General features: G+C 39.7%; 1 protein-coding gene across 6 annotated transcripts in view; it reads right to left on the reverse strand.

Moving 5' to 3' along the window:
- ABLIM1 (actin binding LIM protein 1) overlaps positions 1 to 23,286 on the reverse strand; it is a 216,647-nt gene that overhangs the window by 134,705 nt on the left and 58,656 nt on the right. For 3 of the 6 annotated variants that reach the window (XM_077930256.1, XM_077930262.1, XM_077930255.1), the window contains exon 1: positions 3,516 to 3,774. The exons of the other annotated variants lie outside the window; for them this stretch is intronic. In XM_077930256.1, coding sequence (XP_077786382.1) covers positions 3,516 to 3,759 — 244 coding nt within the window. In that variant the 5' untranslated portion in view covers positions 3,760 to 3,774. Of the gene's footprint in view, positions 1 to 3,515; positions 3,775 to 23,286 lie in introns of those variants that run through there. 6 annotated transcript variants of the gene reach the window in all.

Genomic DNA, 23,286 nt, shown 5'->3' on the forward strand with positions numbered 1-23,286 from the left:
AAAACAAAAAAATTCCTTCCAGTAGCACCTTAGAGACCAACTAAGTTTGTTATAGGTATGAGCTTTCGTGTGCATGCACACTTCTTCAGATACCTTCAGATAAATTGTATATGTTTGCTTTTTCACTGTTTAGGGAGTGGAAGAGATTAAATTGCTCACAATTTTATCTTGATTAAGGAGAAAATAGAAACCAAATGCAGGAGAATGGCAGATCTGAGCCGCTCTGAATAAAAGTGCTGCACACTCAATCACTAGGGATATTATCTGAAGCTTTATTCACCTTTCTTCCTTCCCAGATGGAGACTAAGCTCCAATCCGGCCAGCTTAAGAGACCTGACAAGATCAGAGGTCACTGATAAGGTGCTGCTATGTCTGCAGGTCATAGCAAGAACACAACACGCACACCTTTATTTGCCATTGGGCTGCTATTGGCTTAGCAGTTGCAACCAGAGGCATCAGTTGCTGAGAAGAAGATTACGACTGAGGAGTCTCCCTCCCTTCTAATTACCGTACTTCAAGCTGCGTCTGTCAGAAGGGGGAAGACTGAGGAGTCTGCTGCATTTCTCTATGCCATCCTCAAAACACAAACAAAGGGAAACAGCTCACCCTTATCACAATGTTTATATATTAATTAAATTTCAATACCGCCCTTCATCTGAGGATCACAGGGTGGTTTACAATATAAAAACACAAATGTAAAAATAATAGCTATGGGAACAGCTCAACTCCCATCACTTGATCTCAACGGGACTTTGCCATGCCTCACAGTACAGTTGGCTGCCTTTTGCTGGATCATAATATGAAAATGGCATTTACTCGCTTCATTTTTATTTGCAACTTTTTGCTATCTAAAAAAAAAAGACACAAAAACAGTTTAAAAAATAGATTGAGGTGGTCTCATACAGGTAGTGAAGCTGTTTACACCAGTGGAACTGCTCTTCAGACTAATTTGTCCAAGGAAATTAGTGTTTCTCCCACGCCTCATATTTTGCTGTGAGGGGCTTCCCACTTTTTCTTTTAGTACAATAACCATTATAGTTCTTTCTGCCTTAGACACAAACAGACCTATTCTCTGCACGTCTTAGCAAAATTGTGCATCTGCTAAAAATATTACATCAGCAACTTAAACAAATATTATCATCCAAACTGAGCTTTCCTTTTAACTCTGGGTCAACATAGCATTGAACCACAAATGGAGGACTCACATTAGTTTGCTGGGAATAGGCCAATGCTGGGCTCAGGGCAGTCTCACTGCTCATTTTACAAAACAATTCTTTCTGCAGTCATGGAAGTAGAAATCTTTTTTTAAAATTAAATAAATTTCTATAGTAGCAAGGCAGAACATTGAGTAAATTGGTTTACGATGCATTAGGTAAATTCTTCTGTCTAGCAGAAGTTAATGTTAAAAAACTGAATCTAAACATTTGTGCCGGCATCAGTGTGTGGCTTAGAGCTGTGAATTTGTGTGTGATGCCTCACACAGGTTTCTATATCCTTGTGCAGAGGGTTAGTTAATCTTTAGTTTAATGTTTGTTATTCTAACTGGTTCAAGTTCAGATTCTGAATCTGATGATGTCTCAATCAGCTAATTACACATTCGACCACAACCAATAAGAAGTTATTACATTACATAGACTAAACAGCTTAAAAATTGGCTCCCAGATCCACAAGGTTCCATTTGAAGCAGATTCCCATGAGACTAATGAATTTGTCCAGAACTCAAGAACAATCACAAACTCTGATTATACAAAATCCTCTGAACACCTAAGTGCCTATATCACTCTGTGAAAACCTCTTAACACTCGACTTAACTGTCTTAATCCTAAAGGTAGGAGTCAAAAGTATCAAAGCGGCCAAATAAATTGATCCCATTGACAGGATAAAAACTATGGCCAGGATCCAGGCCAGAGCAAGTGGCTGTTATGCTCAGACAAACAACTATTTAAGCTCCTGTTCAAGTTGCAGCTCCCTGCATGCTCCCAAAATCTCTCTCCCAAGTTTGGGGCCCTCCACAGTGGAAGGTGGTAAGATACAGTACAAGGAACTGTAATCATGGGCAATTGTAGTCTGTGCCTTCCTCTGTGTGCGGGATCTTATCCAGCATGCATAATCCAGCCACAGGGAAGCATTTCAGTGAAAGAGAGTGAAGAATATGCTTAACTTTCTCTGACTGAAATAAAAAAAAAAAAATTGTGCCCAAATTTTGATGGAATCTGTGGCATGTTAGCAACACTCCATAAAGGCTCTCCAGTAAAAGAAGAATCACTAGCTGCTGCCGTTTTCAATTCAACTATGCAACGGAAGGCAATTTATGGTGAAAATACTGGGTTGCCTGGAGATTGATGGCCGAGGGAAAACTGACTAGATAGGCTGGACTCAAGCATTTGTCACTTGTCCTCCCTGAATGGCACCTTTATACTTCAGAATTCCATTTTCATCATTTGGAAAATGGAGGTAATGACCACATTTGTAATTCTGTCTAATACCTAGCAGTATTTAAAATATTATTATTTATTTAAAATTTAAAGCACCTTTCTTCTCCAAGCAGTTCAGAGTGGCAAGATGGGCTGCTTGAATGCAAGAACTGACCACCACTGTTTCTATTCAATTACCGTAATTCTTTGCTAGACATTCCACAATCTTCTGTATCACAGCAGTAATAGGCAAAACGTAACACTAAAGGAATGATGCAGTTTAAAAAAACCTGCACTTTCCAACCTAGGCCACATTAAAGGAGTTTTTACATTTATGTTCTGTACATTGCAAGTAATATTGGGACTATTGCACTGTCATGTTACTTGAATTTATCATCACTTCACAGCAGCAGAAAGAAACTATCAACTATTGTGTTCCCCTTTCTCAAGAGATGAAGGGATAAAAATAAATTTCAACGAAACACACAACTAATGGGTGGCATAATAATCGAAAGGCAGGGCTTCTGCTTGGACCAGGCATCTAATGGTAACAGAACTGAAAATACTTTTTAATCAAACAATACATGTTTTTAAAAGGACCTGTTTAGGAGCTCTGCTTCTTGACTTACCACCTTGTTGCCTTAACTATACTTTCTAGTCTACAGCCACCTTAACATCTGGTTAGACTGGACTTCCTCAACCTGGTGCCCTCCGTAGGTTGCTGGACTACAACGCCCATTGTCCCTGACATTTGGGCCACGCTTCACCGTGGCTGATAAGAGTTGGGAGTCCCAACAACTTCTAGAGGGCACCAGGTTGGGGAAGCCTGGCTTAGGCTACCATATGGAAAATTCAGAAATATGCCAGCTGTTGAACTTACAACAGCACTACCATTTATTGACTATTTAGAAAAGCAAGGCCCGAGGTAGTTGCTGCATAATACAAAGTAGACAAATCCAGCAGCCGCTCTAGAGTATATATACCCTCTGTTCATCTCCATGCTTCTTAGCAAATATTTCGTGTCCACCACAGATTTTAGCAGGTCACTGAAACAGCTCAAAGGTGGACAAGTCCAGACTAGAGCCCAGCTTTCTTACTTACCTGAACCTTCTGGATAATCAAACAACCATTCACACAAATAGTAGTCATCTGGATTCAGGTATGGCAGCTGCTTCATCACAGACTGCTTGGGGATGAGGTACAAGACCTCAGCAATATCACCGTCCTCTATAATAGACATCCTTTTGATAGAGTTTTTGTACTTTATCCGCTCAGACACCAACCTCTTGCTTTTCCCTGATCCACAAAGCTTCCCAAAACTGTTTAAACTGGGGAAAGATGGCATATCTATGGCAACTGTAAAGCGAGCAGCTAAGGAAGTAAACCAGAGTGAGCGAGCGAGTGAGAGTGTGAGAGCGTATACATAGCCACTGGGCTGCCACCGTCTGGCATGCTGTCCTCATCCATCCTTATTTCACTTCCTTGTCCACTAAAGGAGATTAAGCAGGAAGTATTTTTAGCAGTGATCTTCAGGAGATTATGACAAGCACGCTTAGTCAGGTGACAGCCTTCAAAACACTACTGGAACCAGCAACGCTTTGCTTTGGTGTCCATAAACGTGAAGTGAAAGCATATAGAGCATGGCACAATCGGATTAATATCCTGGGCAAGAGAGAGGACATATCTGAGGTAGATAAGAGGATTACTTTTGAGAAACAAAAGCCTCAGCACAGTGGAAGAAATCTTGTTAAGAAAGAACCTTCATAAGCCCCACATATCCATCTGTGCATTTAATCTAACATTTCCCATGTGCATTACAGCTAAGGAAGGCTCACCACACTCCATTGTATCTTGCACAGCATTTCTACCAGCAGCAGATTTTCCTGTGAGACATAATTTCTGCAGCCTCTATGGTCACAAAAGTAAGTATCTATAGCCTTCTTGAGAAATATTTACTTTCCCAACTCCGCCATCTCCTTCCTCCTTCCAGTCACATTAACAGAAGACTCACAAAGGTCCCAACTGTTACCCCCACCTCTAGCTGTATTTACAACAGATATCTACAATCTATTCCTAATGACTTGCTAATCTAAGAAACTAAACTAATGAATTTTTTTTCCTTGGGAAAGAGCAAAGTAAATCATTAACAGTGCATTCAAAAGCACTTGAAGCCAACAGCGCATAAGCAAAGGGGCAAATTCTAGTTGTTGTTAGCATCACATAGTTACAGGGACTGACTTTGGGAGAGCATGCAAACCAAATGGAACCCCCACTACCCCTTGTTTCAGGTCTGCTGCACAAATAGTTCCCCACATGGAATTGCTTCAATCGCCATGTTGCTTGCTTGCAGTCCATTTGTCACACTGAAGCATAAGAATGTTAGAAGAGCCCTGAACAAAGGCTCATCCAGTTCAGCACCCTATTCTCCCAGTGATGAACCAGAGGCCCATAGGAAGCCTGCAAGCAGGACATGAGTGCTTCAGCACTTCACACCTGCATTTCTCCCTGACTTGGAGGTGTATCTTCAAGCAAAATCATGTTCCACAGCTCTCCCATCCTCTTTTTTCTAGAAAGGGGAGTAATTCAACTTTCTTTTCACATATTAACAAAAACAATACAAAGGGTTCTTTATTCTCACTAAACATTCCCCAGTCCTCTCTTTCCCTATGTTCCCAGATGGCAGCACATGTGAAAGGATGAACACAGACCCCGTTCTATAAGACAGTTTTCATGAATAAGCAACTCAGAAGTTAAAAGTATGTGCTGCTCTTTAAAAATCACCTAGGGTGTCTCTGTTTTCATCTGAGAAACTAATCTCCATTGAGAAGAATTCTTGAGTCAAAAACATTAAGTGCTCTTTAAACTCAAGCTCAAAAACGAACAGTTCGTGTGAATGCTGTACATATGCACTAATGTGAAGCTTACTGCAACTGAAAGACTACCTTACCCAATACTGCTGAATCTAACAAAAGATACACTTTGGCTGTTGTTAACAGTTGAATGACTGTGAGCACCCGCAAAATAAAACTGGAGTGGTTTGTTATGGGTGTTCATTCGCTCTGTACATGCTCACCCACACAAGCTAACACAGACTCTAGAAAAATGAACTTAAACTATAAACCATAGGCTTTGTCACTGTAGACAAAGCCTATGGTTTGTAGTTCTATTGCAACCTTTCTGGTTCCAGCGTTTGTTCCTAGTGTTAAAATTCAATAACTCTGCAAGATACCTCAGGGTGCTTGTTTATACAATCAAAATCAATGGATAACCTGAAAATTCTTACTATGACATAAAAATCTATTATTTATCTAGCAATAAGCTAAGCAGGCAAATGTTCTCAGGGCCGTCAAAGCATTCCAAAGTAGTTTCATGTAATTCATTGGTCTGAGCTCAACTGAGCAAACGTAACATGCCTGTTTGCTGAGTACATGGTAGCTTATCTTGAGATGAACAGAATGGAGAACCCGGGGCTCTTCATTCTTTTTAAATCGCCTTTGAACTACACTCACAGCATAGTCCCTGTATGGCCTTAGACTTTGTAAACAAACCCTGAGGGTGAAGTGAGTTCAGGAGTAATCTTAATATGAAATCTTCTGTAACAAGTGAGGGACAGGGAAACAAGGCTGAAGAACTGCTGTATTTTAAAAGTCATTTTCACCACATTCAGCTACTTGTGAACTTTTGCATGTGCAGCTACAATGAAGCAAGGGCCTTTTCAAGAACTCTTACCTTCATTTGCACATGTGTGTGTATTCTGTGACGTTGCAAAGATCATGGTAAAGAACAAGAATGCCTGCAATTTCCATGGGTATTGGACACATCAGTTTGTTCAGAGAACTGAAAATAGTAATAATAATGAATATGGATATTTACCCCATGTAGCTCAGCAACAGAGCACATGTGATGCATGCAGAATGTCCCACGTTCAGTTTCCAGCACCAGCCACATAGGGCCAGGAAAACCCACTGCCAAAACTCTGGAAAGCAGCTGCTAGTCATTGTACAATGCTGAGCTAGATGGGCCAATGATATGACTTAATACAAGGCAGCTTACTATGTTTCTAAGAAATATAAATATTAATTTCTTTCAAGATTATAGTACATCTCTCTCTGTGTGCATATGTATATATATGCATACACCCTTAAACAAAATTGCTAAGAATTGGCTGCCTCCCATTGTGACACAATCCAATATCAATACTTTAAACAGGAGGACAACTGGATACTTAAATTAATCTGCTGATGAAAGTTTTTGTGAAATGATTGCCCCAAGAAAGTATGATTATTATGGTGGTAATCAGCTGTAACTTTTTTCAGGCTGGGCAAATTTTCTTTCCAACTGCACCCCTTTAGGTCATGTTGAATGTCATTATGAAGAGTTCCCTGACTTCCGTGATCAGCTGGTGACTGGAGGTAGGATGGGGGGCTGGAAAAGTGTCCCTGCACACAAAGAACCCTCCACGCATGGCCCTTTAGATTTTAACCAATCCGCCATTTTTAAAGTTTAGCTCCCATAGAATCAGACAGTTTAATTTAAAAAGCACACTCACACAATAGGAACTGGTTTTTTGTTTAAAAACATAAAATACTACAGAGTGTTTTGCTAGGCCAATTTGTTATTATTAGTGGATTAATTTGGATTGTGGTGTGTTAAATTGTTGCTTTGCTTTTCAACGTAGAATTATGTATTACCTGCAATGCTGACTGTGAGTCATGATTCCTGTTAGAAGCAGCAATCAAAGCTTTTTTTTTTAAGCCTCAACATTTCAAAAATTAGCACAGCACTTCCATGCGTTTTGCAAAGGAACTTTGGCCATGTCAAAACAACAGTGACTTTCAATGAAATTCCGCAAAACATTAGACAAATATTTTTGAACCCAATATCAGTAAAGCAATACTTCACTCCATCGTACCAGACTTCCAGTGACACCCTGAAAATAACAGTCCAGCCCTTCGTCCTGTAATTACCATTTGCTGCTAATCTTGTTTTGACTTCAGGGCTCAGTTCACTTTCCCCTCTCCGTTTTCAATTTAACCAGGGGGTATGTCTATAAGACCCTGCATTTGCCTTCTATAATACAACGTGACAAGAATGAGAAATGAGCAAAACAAAAAGGAATCTAGACTAACCAGGAGGCTTTCTCAGATCAGACTGCGGTTCTCAGTAGATAAGTGACCTCCAAGGATAATGCTGCAACATCTCAGATCAGGACCAAGAAAGCCAATAAATTATATACAAGGGATAAAGGATGAATTTAGTGCTGACAAAGATTACTGAAAATACTTACATATTTCACAAAATTTGGCCCAGTTACTGACCTCCTGGAGAAGCATAGGCCACTTTTTCTTCTGCCGTTTTTATTAGTCTGAAAGCTCCTGACAACTAATATATGCATATACTCTAACAGGCCTCCACATTTGCCTAGAGTGTTTATCCAGGGCCAACTGGAGAGCTATTTCACATTTAGCATGAAGCAAATGTTTCCCATCACGCCTGTCTATTAATTTATAGAAGTATTTCTATACTGCTGTGTCACAAAACGTCAAGGTGGTATATACTGCTAAAACTTAAAACATAATTTAAAAATTAAGTTTTAAAAATACAGAAAATCTTTAAGGTGACTTGATAATATACTGTACATTTGTAGCACCTCCATTGTATTAGCAGACGCTGGTATACTTGTAGTCCAAAGCAGCTTCACATGGGGAGGGGAATCTAATGTGGTACTGGTTTGGGTGTGTGCATTTGAATAACATTCTATTATTTATTTATTCAGTTTATATCGCGCCAGCGTGGCAATGCTGATGCCCTTTAACATTTCACTTATGAAAACAGGCGCACTCTTGTCTGCAACCCCTTTATTTTCACTTCAAGGATGACTACCCAAATATACCTCCTTTCACTACCACCATACATGTTTGAAGCCTCTTCTCTTGCCTCTGTGTCATCATTTGCTCTGCAATAGCTTGTCAGGCATTGTGAATTACCAAAAGGACCTTAATGGTTTCCTTTAATAAAAAGAGCACTCAGAATATTTAATAGAAATCACTGAGTGTTTGATCATAGAATGGATCTGGATGTACTTATTATAGGATAAAAGTGGAACAGACAAGTATACAGTCGTACCTTGGTTTATGAACTTAATCCATTCCGGAAGTCCATTCTTAAACCAAGGTGTGCTTTCCCATAGCAGCGGGGTACTCAATTTACAAATGGAACACACTCAATAGGGAGTGAAACGTGTTCTGCTTCCAAGGCAAAGTTCACAAACCAAAACACCTACTTCCGGGTTTGCAGTGTTCTTAATCCGAGTTGTTCATAAACTAAGCTGTTCTTAAACCAAGGTACCACTGTACCTTGTATTTTGTGTTGAGACCATCAAGATAGACTATTCATCAACAGGCAGGGTCTGATTACATGATTTAATAGCAAAGTGAGTGTTTGTTCTTTTGGCTGAAAATATATAGCAAAAACATAATTGTCCTATGATACATAACCATATGTTGCAGTTCAAATATAAACTTCAATTATACCTCTGTGAAACAGTGCAATAGATGGCGCCTTAGTGTCATTAGACATGCATGTTCATTCCATTCAGACATTTTACTCCTACAGACTGGGAAACATGGTCAGATTAAAATCAAAATTACTTTGAAGGCAGATAGGAAACAAAGCATTGCTTCAGATCACTGAGGTTTTAGCTGATGGGGGACTGTGTTGTGTAACACAGATCATAATTCATAATTCTTGTCTTAAATCAGATAAGAATGTACATTATCACAACTTCTGATGAAATGGATCTAGTGCACAAAAGCTTATACCATCTTAAGTAAGGTGCTACAGGAGCTTTATGGATCCAAACACCAAGTTTTGCTAAAAATAAATAGCCAAATAGAAAGTGAAGCAAGCCATTGAGATCTAAAAATGTAACAGGTATAACATTTCTAATTTAATGGAGTTACAAAAAAGGCTTTCCTAACAACACAATCCTATGAATTAGTACTCAGAAATAATTCCCACTTAATTCAATGGAGCTTGCTCCCTACTAAGCATTTACAGGATTGCAAAGGAGCTACAGTGCTCAGTTTGTGAGATAAGCTGCCTTTAGTGCTTCTGTCATAAACCCAAATACCAGCTTGCTGCCATTTCATTATAACATTATTAGATGCTATATGAAAAAGGCCAAAAGCAACTGAGGCTAGTCGAGACAGTTCTGCAGAAAAAGTCTGATCCACAAGTAATTTCATTTTATCCATACACTGTACGGAATCACCTTAAACCCAACTCCTCTCAGAGAGTAGACAAAGCAGCTACCCTGTTTCTGCTTCAGTGAAAGCAAGGCAGCTTACATTAAAGTGTTCCTGACATGGACTGGGCTGGGAGCAGGGGAGTGTTATTCTAGGAACTACAAATACAAACTCCCTATAATTTAAATTATTTTCACATTACATGGGAATAAAATGAAACTTAAAAGAAGCATATCTTCACAAGCATGGGACAAAAAAACCAGCTAACAGTGAAATTCTACACGTCTACTCAGAAGTAAGGTCCCACCAAATTCAAGAGGGCTTTTTCCCAGGTAAACTGATATACTTTAATACTATAGATGTCCAAAGTCTGAAGATGTGATACAAATAATTCTTTATGCATTTATATAAATTCACAGATTCATATAAACGTGGGCTATGGAACACTACAATCTATGGTCAACCTCTGCATAAGCTGATCAACACAAAAGGATTATTGTTACATACAAAGACACATGCACATAGACATCTATAGAATAGGTAAAATGGTCAGAAGAGTAATGAGGAGCGGAAGGCAAACAGCTTACCCACAAGGAGGAACATTGTCATTATCATACCCATATTGCACTACATACTGCTCTCTCTTCCACCACTTACTAATTGTCTTACCCATCCCTCCAAAGCAAGCTGTGATCTTCTGGGCATACTGACACAAACCATTTTCGTTGGAGGATTCTTCACCTAAGGTCTGTTCACTCATTGCTTTGAATGCAACTGCTTGTGTCCTTCACTGGCTACAACTTCCTGGAGACAAGATGTAAGCCTTCTGAGCTCTCTTCCAGTTCACTTCCATTAATAATTCAAGCACTCTTTAAAATCTGCTGAGCTCTTAGAATTGATTGCACCAGCCATTTTATAGCTTTGCAAGTAATTATGTTTAGCCTGTGTGTGTGTGTATCCGATTATGACATTCCGTTAATTTATAGACAATCACAACAAAATGCATGCCTTTCATGACTGGCAGGAAATATTATGTTCAGCTGCGAGATATCAGATGGACATATCAATTTCTGCTCAACTAAGAATCAAAGAAGGAAGTTGAATAACCACATGGAGGATGATAAACATCATGTACAATTCAATGTACAGGGCTCTGCTCCTTACAGATGGACTGGAGCTCGATTAAAATAAAGATGATGTTTGGCATAAAACTAATTTCCACATTTGTGTGTTTTATGTTATAAAAACAAATCAGAAAGAAAAACACGGCACAAAAACTTCCAAGGAAATAACTGCTACACTTTATCTACATGTTTTAAACAGAGTTGATATAGATGGAACTGTGGATGTTCTATACTGAAAAATCCAGATTGGTATAGCTTTTAGCATGCATAATGTCATTCTTTCCCCATTCACCTAATGAAAGCAATGATAATAGGTAAAAAGAATAGTATTGGAGAAAAACCACTTTGAGGGTTTTGCTTTGGGGTTGTTGTTGTTGTTGTTGTTGTTTTTGTTTTTTGCAATCAAGCAGTGTATACATTTTGTGAAATAATATATAAATATTTGTTTAGAAACTAAACAAAGAATAATTTCCCCATCCAGTTGAGTTGCATTCATGCACTTAATTTAGCTTAGGTTAGCTTCTTAGCCTTGTGAGATGCAACCAAGTTGTTCAGAAAGTAGCCTAATGGTACCAAGCTACTTTTTCAACTCATCTAGGCAAATGAACATTTGCAGCAGTGAATCAGACCACCCCAGCTATTTTATTAATTATCATTCAGGCATGATCTAATTGTCTACACAAATATATATATATATATATATATTTATTAACCTGATCTTAAAATTTTAACAATTTAACACAAAGTTGAACTCCTCCCTGATTTGCAAAAAGCATATAATATAGTTGCAAAAAGCATATAATACAGTGTAGTATTATCTCCTATGGCAGAGAAAAGTTCTGGAGGAACTCTATATGAAAGACCTGCTATTGGCTTATGGAAAACATACAAAACATGCACATACACCATTATACAGCCAAGCATGCTATATTACACATCCTACACGGTCACCTCCCCCACTCCCTCCATTTCACTAGCCTTTTCCCTATAGAAGCTCCAATTTTTAAAATCTGTTTTTATTAAAACATTTATCTACTGCCTTTCTGCATTGAAAAGAGGTCCTAAGGCATATTAGAGCCCCCAAATCAGGGCTTCAACACCACACATACAAGTTATCTCCAGAAAATGTGTTTCTCTTCCTCAAGGCATATTAAGAACTGCCACCACAACATTACCCGGCAGAGTCACAGACTTCTTACAAACAATTCCAAGAGAATTCCTCCTTATGCACATTTTAACTTTAAAAAATAATAATCTCAATTTATTATTATTTATTCAATTTATATCCCACTCTTCTGCCTGAAGGAACCCAAGCCAGCAGTCATTTGTCACATAAGAGCCTCCAAGAGTCTGACAAAGTTTAGCTCAGCACCATGCTCTATAATGTCAAGGTTGCAGGTTTGATCTCTGTAAGGGCCAGCTGCATATTCCTGCATTGCAGAGGGTTGGACTAGATGATCCTCAGGATATATTCCAACTCTACAGTTTTATGATCATGGCATAAAATTGGGGGAATGGGGACCAATGAGTGCCTTACAATAAAAACATTACTGTGACCTATTAATCAAATGCAATAAAACAGCAACAAAACAAAAAACCCCACCAAACCAAACTTACTTTCAATAGACAGCAAAATCATCATAATCCATCAAATGCCTGGAAGAAGAGGTGCTCAGTGCTGAAAGATATTAATGATAGTGCTAAGGAAAAACCTCACTGGGGAAAGCATTCCACAAGCCAGGAGTCACAATCCTCTTTCAAAGGGGGAACCAGGAGGAGGACCTAGGATAAAGGGTCTAGGTAGGCTCATAGTCAAACAAGTATGACAACCTCTGAATGAAGCTTTGTGTTTAATGGTATCAAGCAGTCTTCAGCTAACATTTACAATGCAATTGTGTACAGTGGTACCTCGGGTTAAGTACTTAATTTGTTCTGGAGGTCCGTTCTTAAGCTGAAACTGTTCTTAACCTGAAGCACCACTTTAGCTAATGGGGCCTCCTGCTGCTGCCGCACCGCCAGAGCACGATTTCTGTTCTCATCCTGAAGCAAAGTTCTTAACCCTAGGTACTAAAAAAAATGAGAGGCACAAATACAAGATGGGTGACACCTGGCTTGAGAGCAGTACATGTGAAAAGGATCTAGGAGTCTTGGTTGACCACAAACTTGACATGAGCCAACAGTGTGACGCGGCAGCTGAAAAAGCCAATGCAATTCTGGGCTGCATCAATAGGAGTATAGCATCTAGATCAAGGGAAGTAATAGTGCCACTGTATTCTGCTCTGGTCAGACCTCACCTGGAGTACTGTGTCCAGTTCTGGGCACCACAGTTCAAGAAGGACACTGACAAATTGGAACGTGTCCAGAGGAGGGCAACCAAAATGGTCAAAGGCCTGGAAACGATGCCTTATATGAGGAACGGCTAAGGGAGCTGGGCATGTTTAGCCTGGAGAAGAGGAGGTTAAGGGGTGATATGATAGCCATGTTCAAATATATAAAAGGATGTCATATAGAGGAGGGAGAAAGGTTGTTTTCTGCTGCTCCAGAGAAGCGGACACGGAGCAATAGATCCAAACTACAAGAAAGAAGATTCCACCTAAACATTAGGAAGAACTTCCTGACAGTAAGAGCTGTTTGACAGTGGAATTTGCTGCCAAGGAGTGTGGTGGAGTCTCCTTCTTTGGAGGTCTTTAAGCAGAGGCTTGACAACCATATGTCAGGAGTGCTCTGATGGTGTTTCCTGCTTGGCAGGGGGTTGGACTCGATGGCCCTTGTGGTCTATTCCAACTCTATGATTCTATGATTCTATGATACTATTTCTGGGTTAGCGGAGTCTGTAACCTGAAGCGTATATAACCTGAAGCATATGTAACCCGAGGTACCACTGTATTTGCTGACTACATTTCAGTGGGATTTACTCCAGAGCACTACCATTCATTTAGCACTTTTACTCAGATAAACTACAATCAATCAAGATGGATATGCAACAGCAGAAAATGGATAGTTATTTATTTGTTTAAAGGAAGGATGCTGCAAGGCAAATGTCAGGGATCAAGTAAGTTCAATAAGTTCAGAGGGTAAGCAGCAATGGCATGGCATATTGCATCCTTTCAAAAAGCAGTTCTATCTATCATCTATCTATCAATCATCAATATATTTATATACCACAAGTCATAAAAAAATCAGAGTGGTTTACAACAGTTATAATAAAACCATACAATAAGAATCATATAAAATATTTTAAAATTAGAGATCAGCTACCTATCATGGAAATATGCATTCTAAATAATTGCTCGCATAAGCCTGATGAAGCCTGACAGAAGAGTTTACAGCAGGTGTTTAGAAGTTGAAACAGAAGGCGCTTGCTGAATCTCAATTGGCAGAGTATTCCACAAGGAACAGCCTTTGTGCTCACTTGTCATAAAATGGGCTATGAACTCAACCTAGAAAAATCACTAAGATAATGTTTTGATCCATAACGTTTGGGATTTGGACTGAATATTTTGCTCTGTTTTGAAATCCCTGTTCAGCCAAGAACTCCCATAGTGGGTCTGAGGTACAATTCAGAGCTCTAATTCTCCATCTTCAGAGTTCAAAATAATCAATCTGCCTCCTAGCAGAGGGCTGCAAAGTTGATTTCCATGCTGCAAATGAGAAACACAATCATATATAGCACATCACCAGCAGACAGGTATTGCTGATGAACTAATCAAATCAGAAGACAGTGTTGGCTATGAAAGAAAGGCTTAGCTGTGCTGCAAGGATCATTTAGAAATCCCAGAACAAAGAAAAGGCAATGCAGCATATTGAGAGCTACTCTTCGCCCCTGCATTTGGGAAGGGCTTTATGGCAGCCAGTGATCTAATCTGATGTCATCCTGGCACCAAGCTGGAGAATCTTGTTTGTATTCTCAGACATATAAAAGGTTGTCAATAGGGCTGTTTTCAAACAGACAGTGATTAAAAGACTTTGCCTGACTGCTCCTTGGCTACGTGATGAAGGAAGACACTTTGGAACACAGTGGGAGAATGGCAGCCGAGACCACCCAAAACTTGAGGAAGGAAAGTATGTGCTGTGACTTTACATACATTGCATTCATTTAAGTTTGTGGCCTGTGAAATGGATAGTGCTGAGGCATACCAATTTTTAGCTCATTTCATAAGCACGTCCTTTTACTAAGAGGATAACATCCTGTGCTTAACTGGCACTAGCCACATCAGGGGCTTCCCAACTTGACTCCTCCAAACGTCTGAGCATCTTGTGAAAGCAAGGGAAAGAGCCTTACACACTTAGGTTGAACACTTCATCTGCATGCGAGGAGTCCTAGCTTCTTTCTAGGTGAGGTTGGGAAAGACCCTCTCTGAAATCCTGGAAAACTACAGCCAGGTACAGTAGGCAAGCTGGATCGATGAATAATTTGTCTTGGTATAAGGCAGCTTCCACTCTGAGTTTAATGTCTGACTGGCTTCCAAGAATCCTGATTCAGCTGAGAGATGATTGGTATTTTAATACAGTTTAGTCCCAGGGAAGCCCTGTTTAGGCATTCAGAATGCAAATTCAATTAATGTACAAGATGGAAACAGAAAGTTCAGCTGCTTCCCCCAGTGGCTGCTCAATGAACGCCTGAACAAAACCTTTGCATATTTTTGTGTGTGTGTGTGTGTGTGTGTGTGTGTGTGTGTGTGTGTGTGTCACAGTGTGTGTGTCTGTGTCTGTGTCTGTGTCTGTGTCTGTGTCTGTGTCTGTGTCTGTGTCTGTGTCTGTGTCTGTATGTGTAGGCTCTGTTCACACTAGTGGGAAGCTTAACACCAATGGGTGTTCACTCCTATGAACAGAAATACCTCCATATGTACAGCTGCATGTGCAGAGGCTCTATTCAGACATTCAGTAACCTTGTGTAGGAGAAAGACCCCAGCCTGCCATCCTCACACATTCACTGAATGTGCAATGCCCGAACAGGGCATTTTTTCTGAGCACTCGACTAATATGTTTTTACAAGCTTTTACAAGCTCCTCTCAGTTTCTTGCTAAGTGTCCCAGTCTCTCATGCTGGACAACTTGTGCAAATAAATACTGTGCATTCTCTTTTACACAGAGAATAACTGCAGATGATTTGGTTTTACAAGAACCAGATTCAGGCTCACACAATCTTTCTAGTGCAGTCACTTTCACATTATTATTATTATTATTCTATTTCTATCCCAGCCTTCCAAAGGAGCCTGGGGCAGCAGACATCAGAATGCTGATTTATTTATGCTAATATATATGCAAATTTATATATTGTTACTAAAGAGAAGTAATGCACCCCACCATAGTGGTAAAATGCCTGTCTGTTATGCTATTCAGGTGCTAAATGATGATGAGCAACTTAGAGATCTGCCTCCTTAAGGCTCTTTAGCTTTAAACCACACTAGGATGAGATAGGAATAGCCTTTTAAGCAGGACCCTATTTCTTGCCTGTGCACATCCTGCCCCACCCCCTTTCTTTGCTGCAAACCACAGTTTGTCAATACACACAATCAATCCAAAACGTGTAATTTGTCTGCAAGTTAGAACAAGTTACAGTTTGACCATGTAGATTTCAATTCTGATTTGCAGAGCACTGAAAAACTTCACAAAACAAGGAGATGGAAACCCAGCCTCAAATACAAAGCCTTTTTTAAAATCGCTTTTCTGTGTGCTCACAAATATATCTACTGAAGAGGCAATTGATATGGGAGACTCACTTGGGTCATTTCTGGTGGCTAGAATATGACTAACCAGCATGTTTTCATGGAAATCTCGGGACTAGTTTTAATTCCACAGTAGTAGCAAACTGCATCCAATTGAATTTTTTCATTAAAGACACTGTACACAATCCACCAGGTGGGATTTTTTGCACAAGACCTAAATGAAAGGGAACACAGCAGTGTTCTTGTGGAACCCCCATTCATTTTGATGCAACACACAGGTAAACTTCCCAGTCAACTATCTTTTTTAAAAAGTGAGAATAACTATGTTTCTTGCATGCTTTTTACTCTGTAATTTAGTTTCTTTAAAACAAAATTGGCTGGACCTTAGAAACTAGAGGAAGAAGAGGGGGGAAAGCACACAGCTATAGTAAGAATCCAGGCCTGATTTTTTTCTTTTCCTTCACTAATCAGTTTGGTCACAGGGACATTTTCAAATCCCCCTGATGGGTGGGGAAGGGAGACTAATCTCCTTTCAGGTGGTGAAGGTTCAATGGAGAAAAGCAAGGGGAAATATCTAATTAAAGTCATTACTTTTATGCTGCTCAGCTCTATTCATCTGGTTGACTTGACATGGCCTTTTCAACTGTATGGAAAAGGAGAGATTAGAATGAAGAATAATAGGGCAGCTCCTTAGTGAGCAGTTTCCATGAACCAGGAGCTCAACAAAGTGGCTAATGAGATGTGGGCTTGAATTTCTGGTTTGTTTCTGTTGTTGTGCATTTAGGAGCTTCCTTATTGACATGAAAACTACTTACTGTCGCTACTAGTGTTGCTATCAAGCAGCAACAAAAAAGGATACTTTTCTCACTTTAGGAAAATTCCAATTACCGTACATGCTTCAGATTGCCAAACTTAAGTCTAATACAGTGGTACCTCGGGTTAAGTACTTAATTCGTTCTGGAGGTCTGTTCTTAACCTGAAACTGTTCTTAACCTGAAGCACCACTTTAGCTAATGGGGCCTCCTCCTGCTGCTGCTGCTGCCGCACCGCCGCCGCTCGATTTCTGTTCTCATCCTGAAGCAAAGTTCTTAACCCGAGGTATTATTTCTGGGTTAGCAGAGTCTGTAACCTGAAGCATATGTAACCTGAAGCATATGTAACCCAAGGTACCACTGTAGTGACAAGCCCGAGGCAATGATCAGCAGGCCCCTCCATATCCAGAAGGACGTGGGCATCCACTGTATGTGATGTTCAACCTGCTGGTTGCTCAGCTTCACAAATTAGGTGCTCTTTGACTTTGAATTGCATTAGTATCCAGAACTGCTTTTCACTGTCTGCTCTTGGTGATAATCCTGAGGCCCTTTTCAAAAAAGTTCTGATCTAGAGATGATCATCCAAGACTTTTTAAACCTCAAAGCTAGAGCAATGTATCACTCTATGGTGATAGAGGGTAAGCTTCAGCTAGTGCAAAACTGGTCCTTCCTCTTGATCAGGGTGGGTCACTATTTCCTCCGGTTGATTTTGTGGCTTTGACCATGCAGTTGTTAATGTTTCCTCCACACCCTGCCAACAACCACCAAGCCCTAGGACTTGTAAAAATAACCAAGTGAAGTTTTCTCCACCCAAACACAAAAACATAGAACTCTCTTAATTCAGACAGCCTAGCTCTTGTCTCACAGCATCAAGTCTGAAAGCTTGCATTAGCACTGCCTGCTGGGTGTACGTGCACTACCAAACCCACTTGTACAGTGCTCTCAGCATAAGAGATCAATAAAAATCAGCTTTCCATCACAATGCTGGGAAACAAAAGAGCTGAGTCACACTTTGTTAATGTAGCAATCTGATCAGCTTATCTATTATGTCTCTCTCTCTCTCTCTCTCTCTCTCTCTCTCTCTCTCTCTCTCTCTCTCTCTGATATATAAATATATATTATGGCCAAAAATAAGTCTGTAACAGAGACCTTTTCCCATCCTCCCCACTTCATTCCCACAACAGACTAGACTGAAATATGCATATGAAACAGTTTGGCTATGATAATCCGTACTGATTAAATTATTCACTTTAATCAGTACTGATGATCATAGCTTAACTATTTTCTTTAGTCTTCTAGCCTAATTAATCTCCCATTCACTGGCAGAATACTCAGAACATAATACAGATACAGTATTAGCAGGTCTTACTTGCAAATGTTTACAGGATCAACGATTGCTGCCTCACTTGTGTTGAAAATTAGTGTGTGGATCATAAAGTGATACCACAAAATGAGAAACATACACAGGAGTAAGTGAAATGGCAGGTTTTACTGTACCAACTCAATTCAAAATGAGTTTTCAGAACAAGGGATGGGCAAATCTGTTTCTGTTTCTTCCACTTTTTCATTTTTACAATCTTAAATTCAGTTCTCCATATTTCCACATCAGCTTGCAATCTTCAGGAAAATTCTTCAGAAAATAATGTTATTTTTTCCATATGCATGCTCGCGCGCGCGTGCGCGCACACACACATGTATAGATAAGCAACTTTGCTTCATACATTTTTGAAAAGCAATTTCTCCTAATATAATGCATTTTGTATGTTATTTTCATAAATGTATGCATACTACCAATTTTACCTCAGAATGCACATTTTTGTAGATATTATTTGGCTGGAGAACTGCACTGAAATATTTGAAGGCATGTGAATTTGGAGGCTGCTTGTGCATCAGATCTTGCATTGCTTCGCAAAGTCTGAATTAGGTTGGTTCACCTTCAAATGCAATTAAATTTCTCCTCGGATTCAAAACATAGGCAGTGTTATTGGAGGGCAGGGCAAAAAGAGAGAGACAGTCTGTGCTCTGAGAAAAATCAACTTTCTCCGAGCTGGCAGAGGACTACGGGTAGTTCTAGGTGGTTTTTACAAGTGGAAACGAGGCTGGGCAGATTAACATTTTTCATGTGAGATAAAACTTGCTGGCCTGGAATCCACTTGTACTTTATTGAACATCCCCCACTCCACAATTTCTGTAGTGCCAACACAGGCTAGATATGCCACTCCAACAATCAGCGCGTCAAATCACTAGACTTGGCTTGAGTTCAAATCTCTCTAAGTCCTGCAAAGGCAATGTAGCAAATCTACCAGCAAAATGAAAATGCAGTGTCTTTTCAGTAAGGCACTCTTCTAGTTACATTTTTAGGTCACAGGAAAGAAATGTGCAAGTAAATGCCAACTCTACTGCAAGGAGTCATGGTTCAAAGCACAGATATAAAGCAAGTCAGGAAGAAAAGGCTGCGTTGCTCGATTGGCCAAAGGTAAAGCTGCCACCTGTTACAATTAAGCAGAAAAAAGCCCACTTGGGATGTCAGCCCAACAGGCTACAAAAGAAGTAGGATAAAGTATTCTAAAGTATTCTAGGTAGAAGCAGGCTTCCTACAACTTGTGGCAGCTGACATTCATAATCATAAACTGAATGGTCACGAATTACATTGAACAACATTTTGCTGTACCAAGATTTGGATTCAGTAAAAACCCATTTAACTATTAGCATGGACAACCTTCTCCTCTATCACCATGGATCTTGATTCTATAGTCACGGATAAATATTATTCAGGGCCAGCTTTTAGCAACACTGCAAGCAGGATTTGCTAATTGAAGCAAAGTTATTTAAATGAAATAGTTGGTCTTTTACGTTTCACTAAACTTTCAGCCTTGTTAAAGCTGTCAGGAGCATTTAGGTTGCTCATACATTCTCACTAATTTTTTTTAGCAATGGTATTTAGCAACTACAGTGGTACCTCAGGTTACATACGCTTCAGGTTACACACTCTGCTAACATAGAAATGATGCTTCAGGTTAAGAACTTTGCTTCAGGATAAGAACAGAAATCGGGCTCCGGCGGCATGGCGGCAGCAGCAGGCCCCATTAGCTAAAGTGGTGCTTCAGGTTAAGAACAGTTTCAGGTTAAGAACGGACCTCCGGAACGAATTAAGTACTTAACCCGAGGTACCACTGTACTCTTGCAACTTCAGGTTATCCCGTGTTTCTCTCCATCAGGCCACTGGAATCACTGATGAGACTAGCTGTGGACTTCCAAGATTCCTTCAAATATAATCCCCAGAACCATGAGAACTATAAATATTTTTAGTAAAATCTGAACCACTCACGAAATGTGGAAACTCATATGTGGAACACAGAGAACTTTGTTCATAATTCAGTCTAGATTGGTCTTCTTTGAGTTCAAAATAGAGGTACACCTACACAGAAATCCTGAAGTTAAAACACATGTAGATCTGATTCACATCCAGCTCCCGCAATCTATGTATTCCAATAATTAAGCACATCTGTCCAGACCACAACACCATGTAATTACAGGATGGGAATGCACAATTCTGAGAATGATTTTTAAAAGCAGACGACAACCTGCCCATGGACATTTACCTGTTGAGAGATGATCATAGTAAATGATATTGTGCCCCCCCCCAAAAAAAATCTATTTTGGCACCTGGTAGTACCCTAATTACCTGTTATATTTTAGTATTTCTTTTTCTTTTTCTTTTTGGCCTGCCAGGGAAAAACAGCCTTATATTTTCAAGTAATTCTTTAGTAGCGAAGAAGTCATTATTTGTGAGGGTGCTGAGTTTTAGTGTACCAAGTACCGTAATTTTCAGTCTATAGAACCATAAAGAAGGTGACAGCTTGTCACCAGGAGCCAGTTATGTAGTGCATTCAATTTTACAAGGTACAAGAAAAGTTAATCCTTGCTTGGAAGTTGTATCCCAGGATAACAGGAAGCTGGGTGCACCGCTTTGATTCTGCTGATGTCACCAATATGAAGAGAATGCTGCTTTGTGTGAAGAGAAAGACTAAAATATAACCTTCTGGAGCGGGCAGGACTGTTTCTTAGTGGGAGAGTACATGCTTTGCATGTAGAAAGTCCCACGTCCAATCCCTGGCATCAGAGGAAGCAGATGAAGTAGAAGTCTGAAAGACCTCTGCCTGAAACTTCCAGTCAGAATATAAAATAGTGGACTAGATGAAGCAATAGTTTGACCCAGTACAATACGGGCAGCCCAGTCCTACACACTGCTGTGTATCACAGTGTAAAATCCAACTCTATTACCTAGCAATGATACAATGGACCCAGAAAAAAGGTTCCTGCTAGTGTTCCTGAAGGCTATACTATCATATCCCGTGGTGTGATAGTGACCAATACCTTGGGTATGCTGCTGCAAAAACTACTCTATTCCCTTACTGTTGTGCCTCTTTTATCCTTGACCACCCTACTCTTTAACTATGGTTAATTGAAACAAACCAATTTAAAAAAAAAAATCCAACAAACCACAGTTAACAATAATCACAGTTCAGGATTCTGGATTCAGACAACACAAGCAGCTGTGCTTAATCTGAAACCAGACCAAAAGTTTCCAAATTCCATCTTTGTAGTTGCACTGGAGGAGGGGAAGTACATGAGCCCAAGGCCCATTCCTGCAGTATGAAGCCCTAGTTTTATCTGAATGAGACCTATGTGATCATACACAGGAGACAGATATGCATCAATAAACCCTTTAATTCACCATTATAATTCTGGGGGACACACCTGTTCAGGCTGTGGAATTTCAAGTTCTTCAAATTCAGTAGGATATTTGTCCAAGAATGACACAAGTCCACAATTAACACGAAAGTTGCTTTTAAGTTATATTCCAAAAATGCAAGAAGAAAAGCTAATTGGGGAGCCTCTTGTAGTTGCACTGATATTTTCAGAGGAAAAAGCCAAAACATAACCCAGGAACCCATAAACTAACCCAGGAATTATCAGCTAAAATTCTAATGCTCTTAGCAGATGCTGGGTATATTTTTGTTCTGGAACTAGCTGGGCAACACCCACTTATTTCTCTTTAACTACAAACAAGCCGCAAGTCCATCTTTACTGCTTTTTGCTGTCCTTTTTGTGCTGCTGCCAAATACTTGCATTATTCCCCCTACCTCCCTTAAGTCATCCAACTGACACACAAAATAATTTGAGGGTTGTTGTTTTTCTTCCCCTGAAATCATCAAAAGCAAACACTTCACACTGACACTTCACACTCAAAAAGAAAGGTTTTGCATATGCTTTCACTGCCTCAAGTGTCTGGAAATGAAATTGTCAAACTGTCTTGTTACTGAAGAAAAACAATACATGAAAGGGAATACATCTGTTTCTCGATCCCCAACTCAGTGAACTGAAAGAAGAAAATAATTGCATTATATACATGCCCTTTTTCTGTCATTAGAGATGCTGCACAGAGAAGGAATCGTACTACTTTCCCTGCATATGCAGATGTAAATCTACTGCACAATAATCCACGTTATATGGCAGGCTCTCTTTTTAATTTAGCATATGGTCAATCCAATTCCTAGCTGCTAGGCAGAGTGTTAAATCACCTGCTTGCTATTGGTGCCCAGAAGCTGATCCGGGAGCTGGTGGTTAGCTGGTATATTTTAGCAGAGTGGTTTCAGAACACATGTCTTTGCATGCTTTAGGTCTAAAAGCACACCCTATATTACTTCATCTGCAAAACAATTACCTTGTTAAACTACTGGAAAATGCCACACCTTCAAACTGTTCAAAAAGACAATTCACACCAGAACCATTTATACTGCAGCTCCACATTCATTCATTCATTTGAAAGTACCAATATTTTCAGTAAACAATCAAACTGGTAGCACTGTACCTATGCGTTACCAAGTGAAAAATGTGGTTATTTTTGCCTACACTTTAATTACGTCCCACCGAGTGTATTCCTCCCAGTGCAATAAGAATTATTTTTTTAAAGACCTAAACTCAAAAACTTAAATCCATCACTATCCAGTGTCTCAT

Source organism: Podarcis muralis, chromosome 6 (genome assembly GCF_964188315.1).
Source record: "Podarcis muralis chromosome 6, rPodMur119.hap1.1, whole genome shotgun sequence".
Lineage (NCBI taxonomy): Eukaryota > Metazoa > Chordata > Lepidosauria > Squamata > Lacertidae > Podarcis > Podarcis muralis.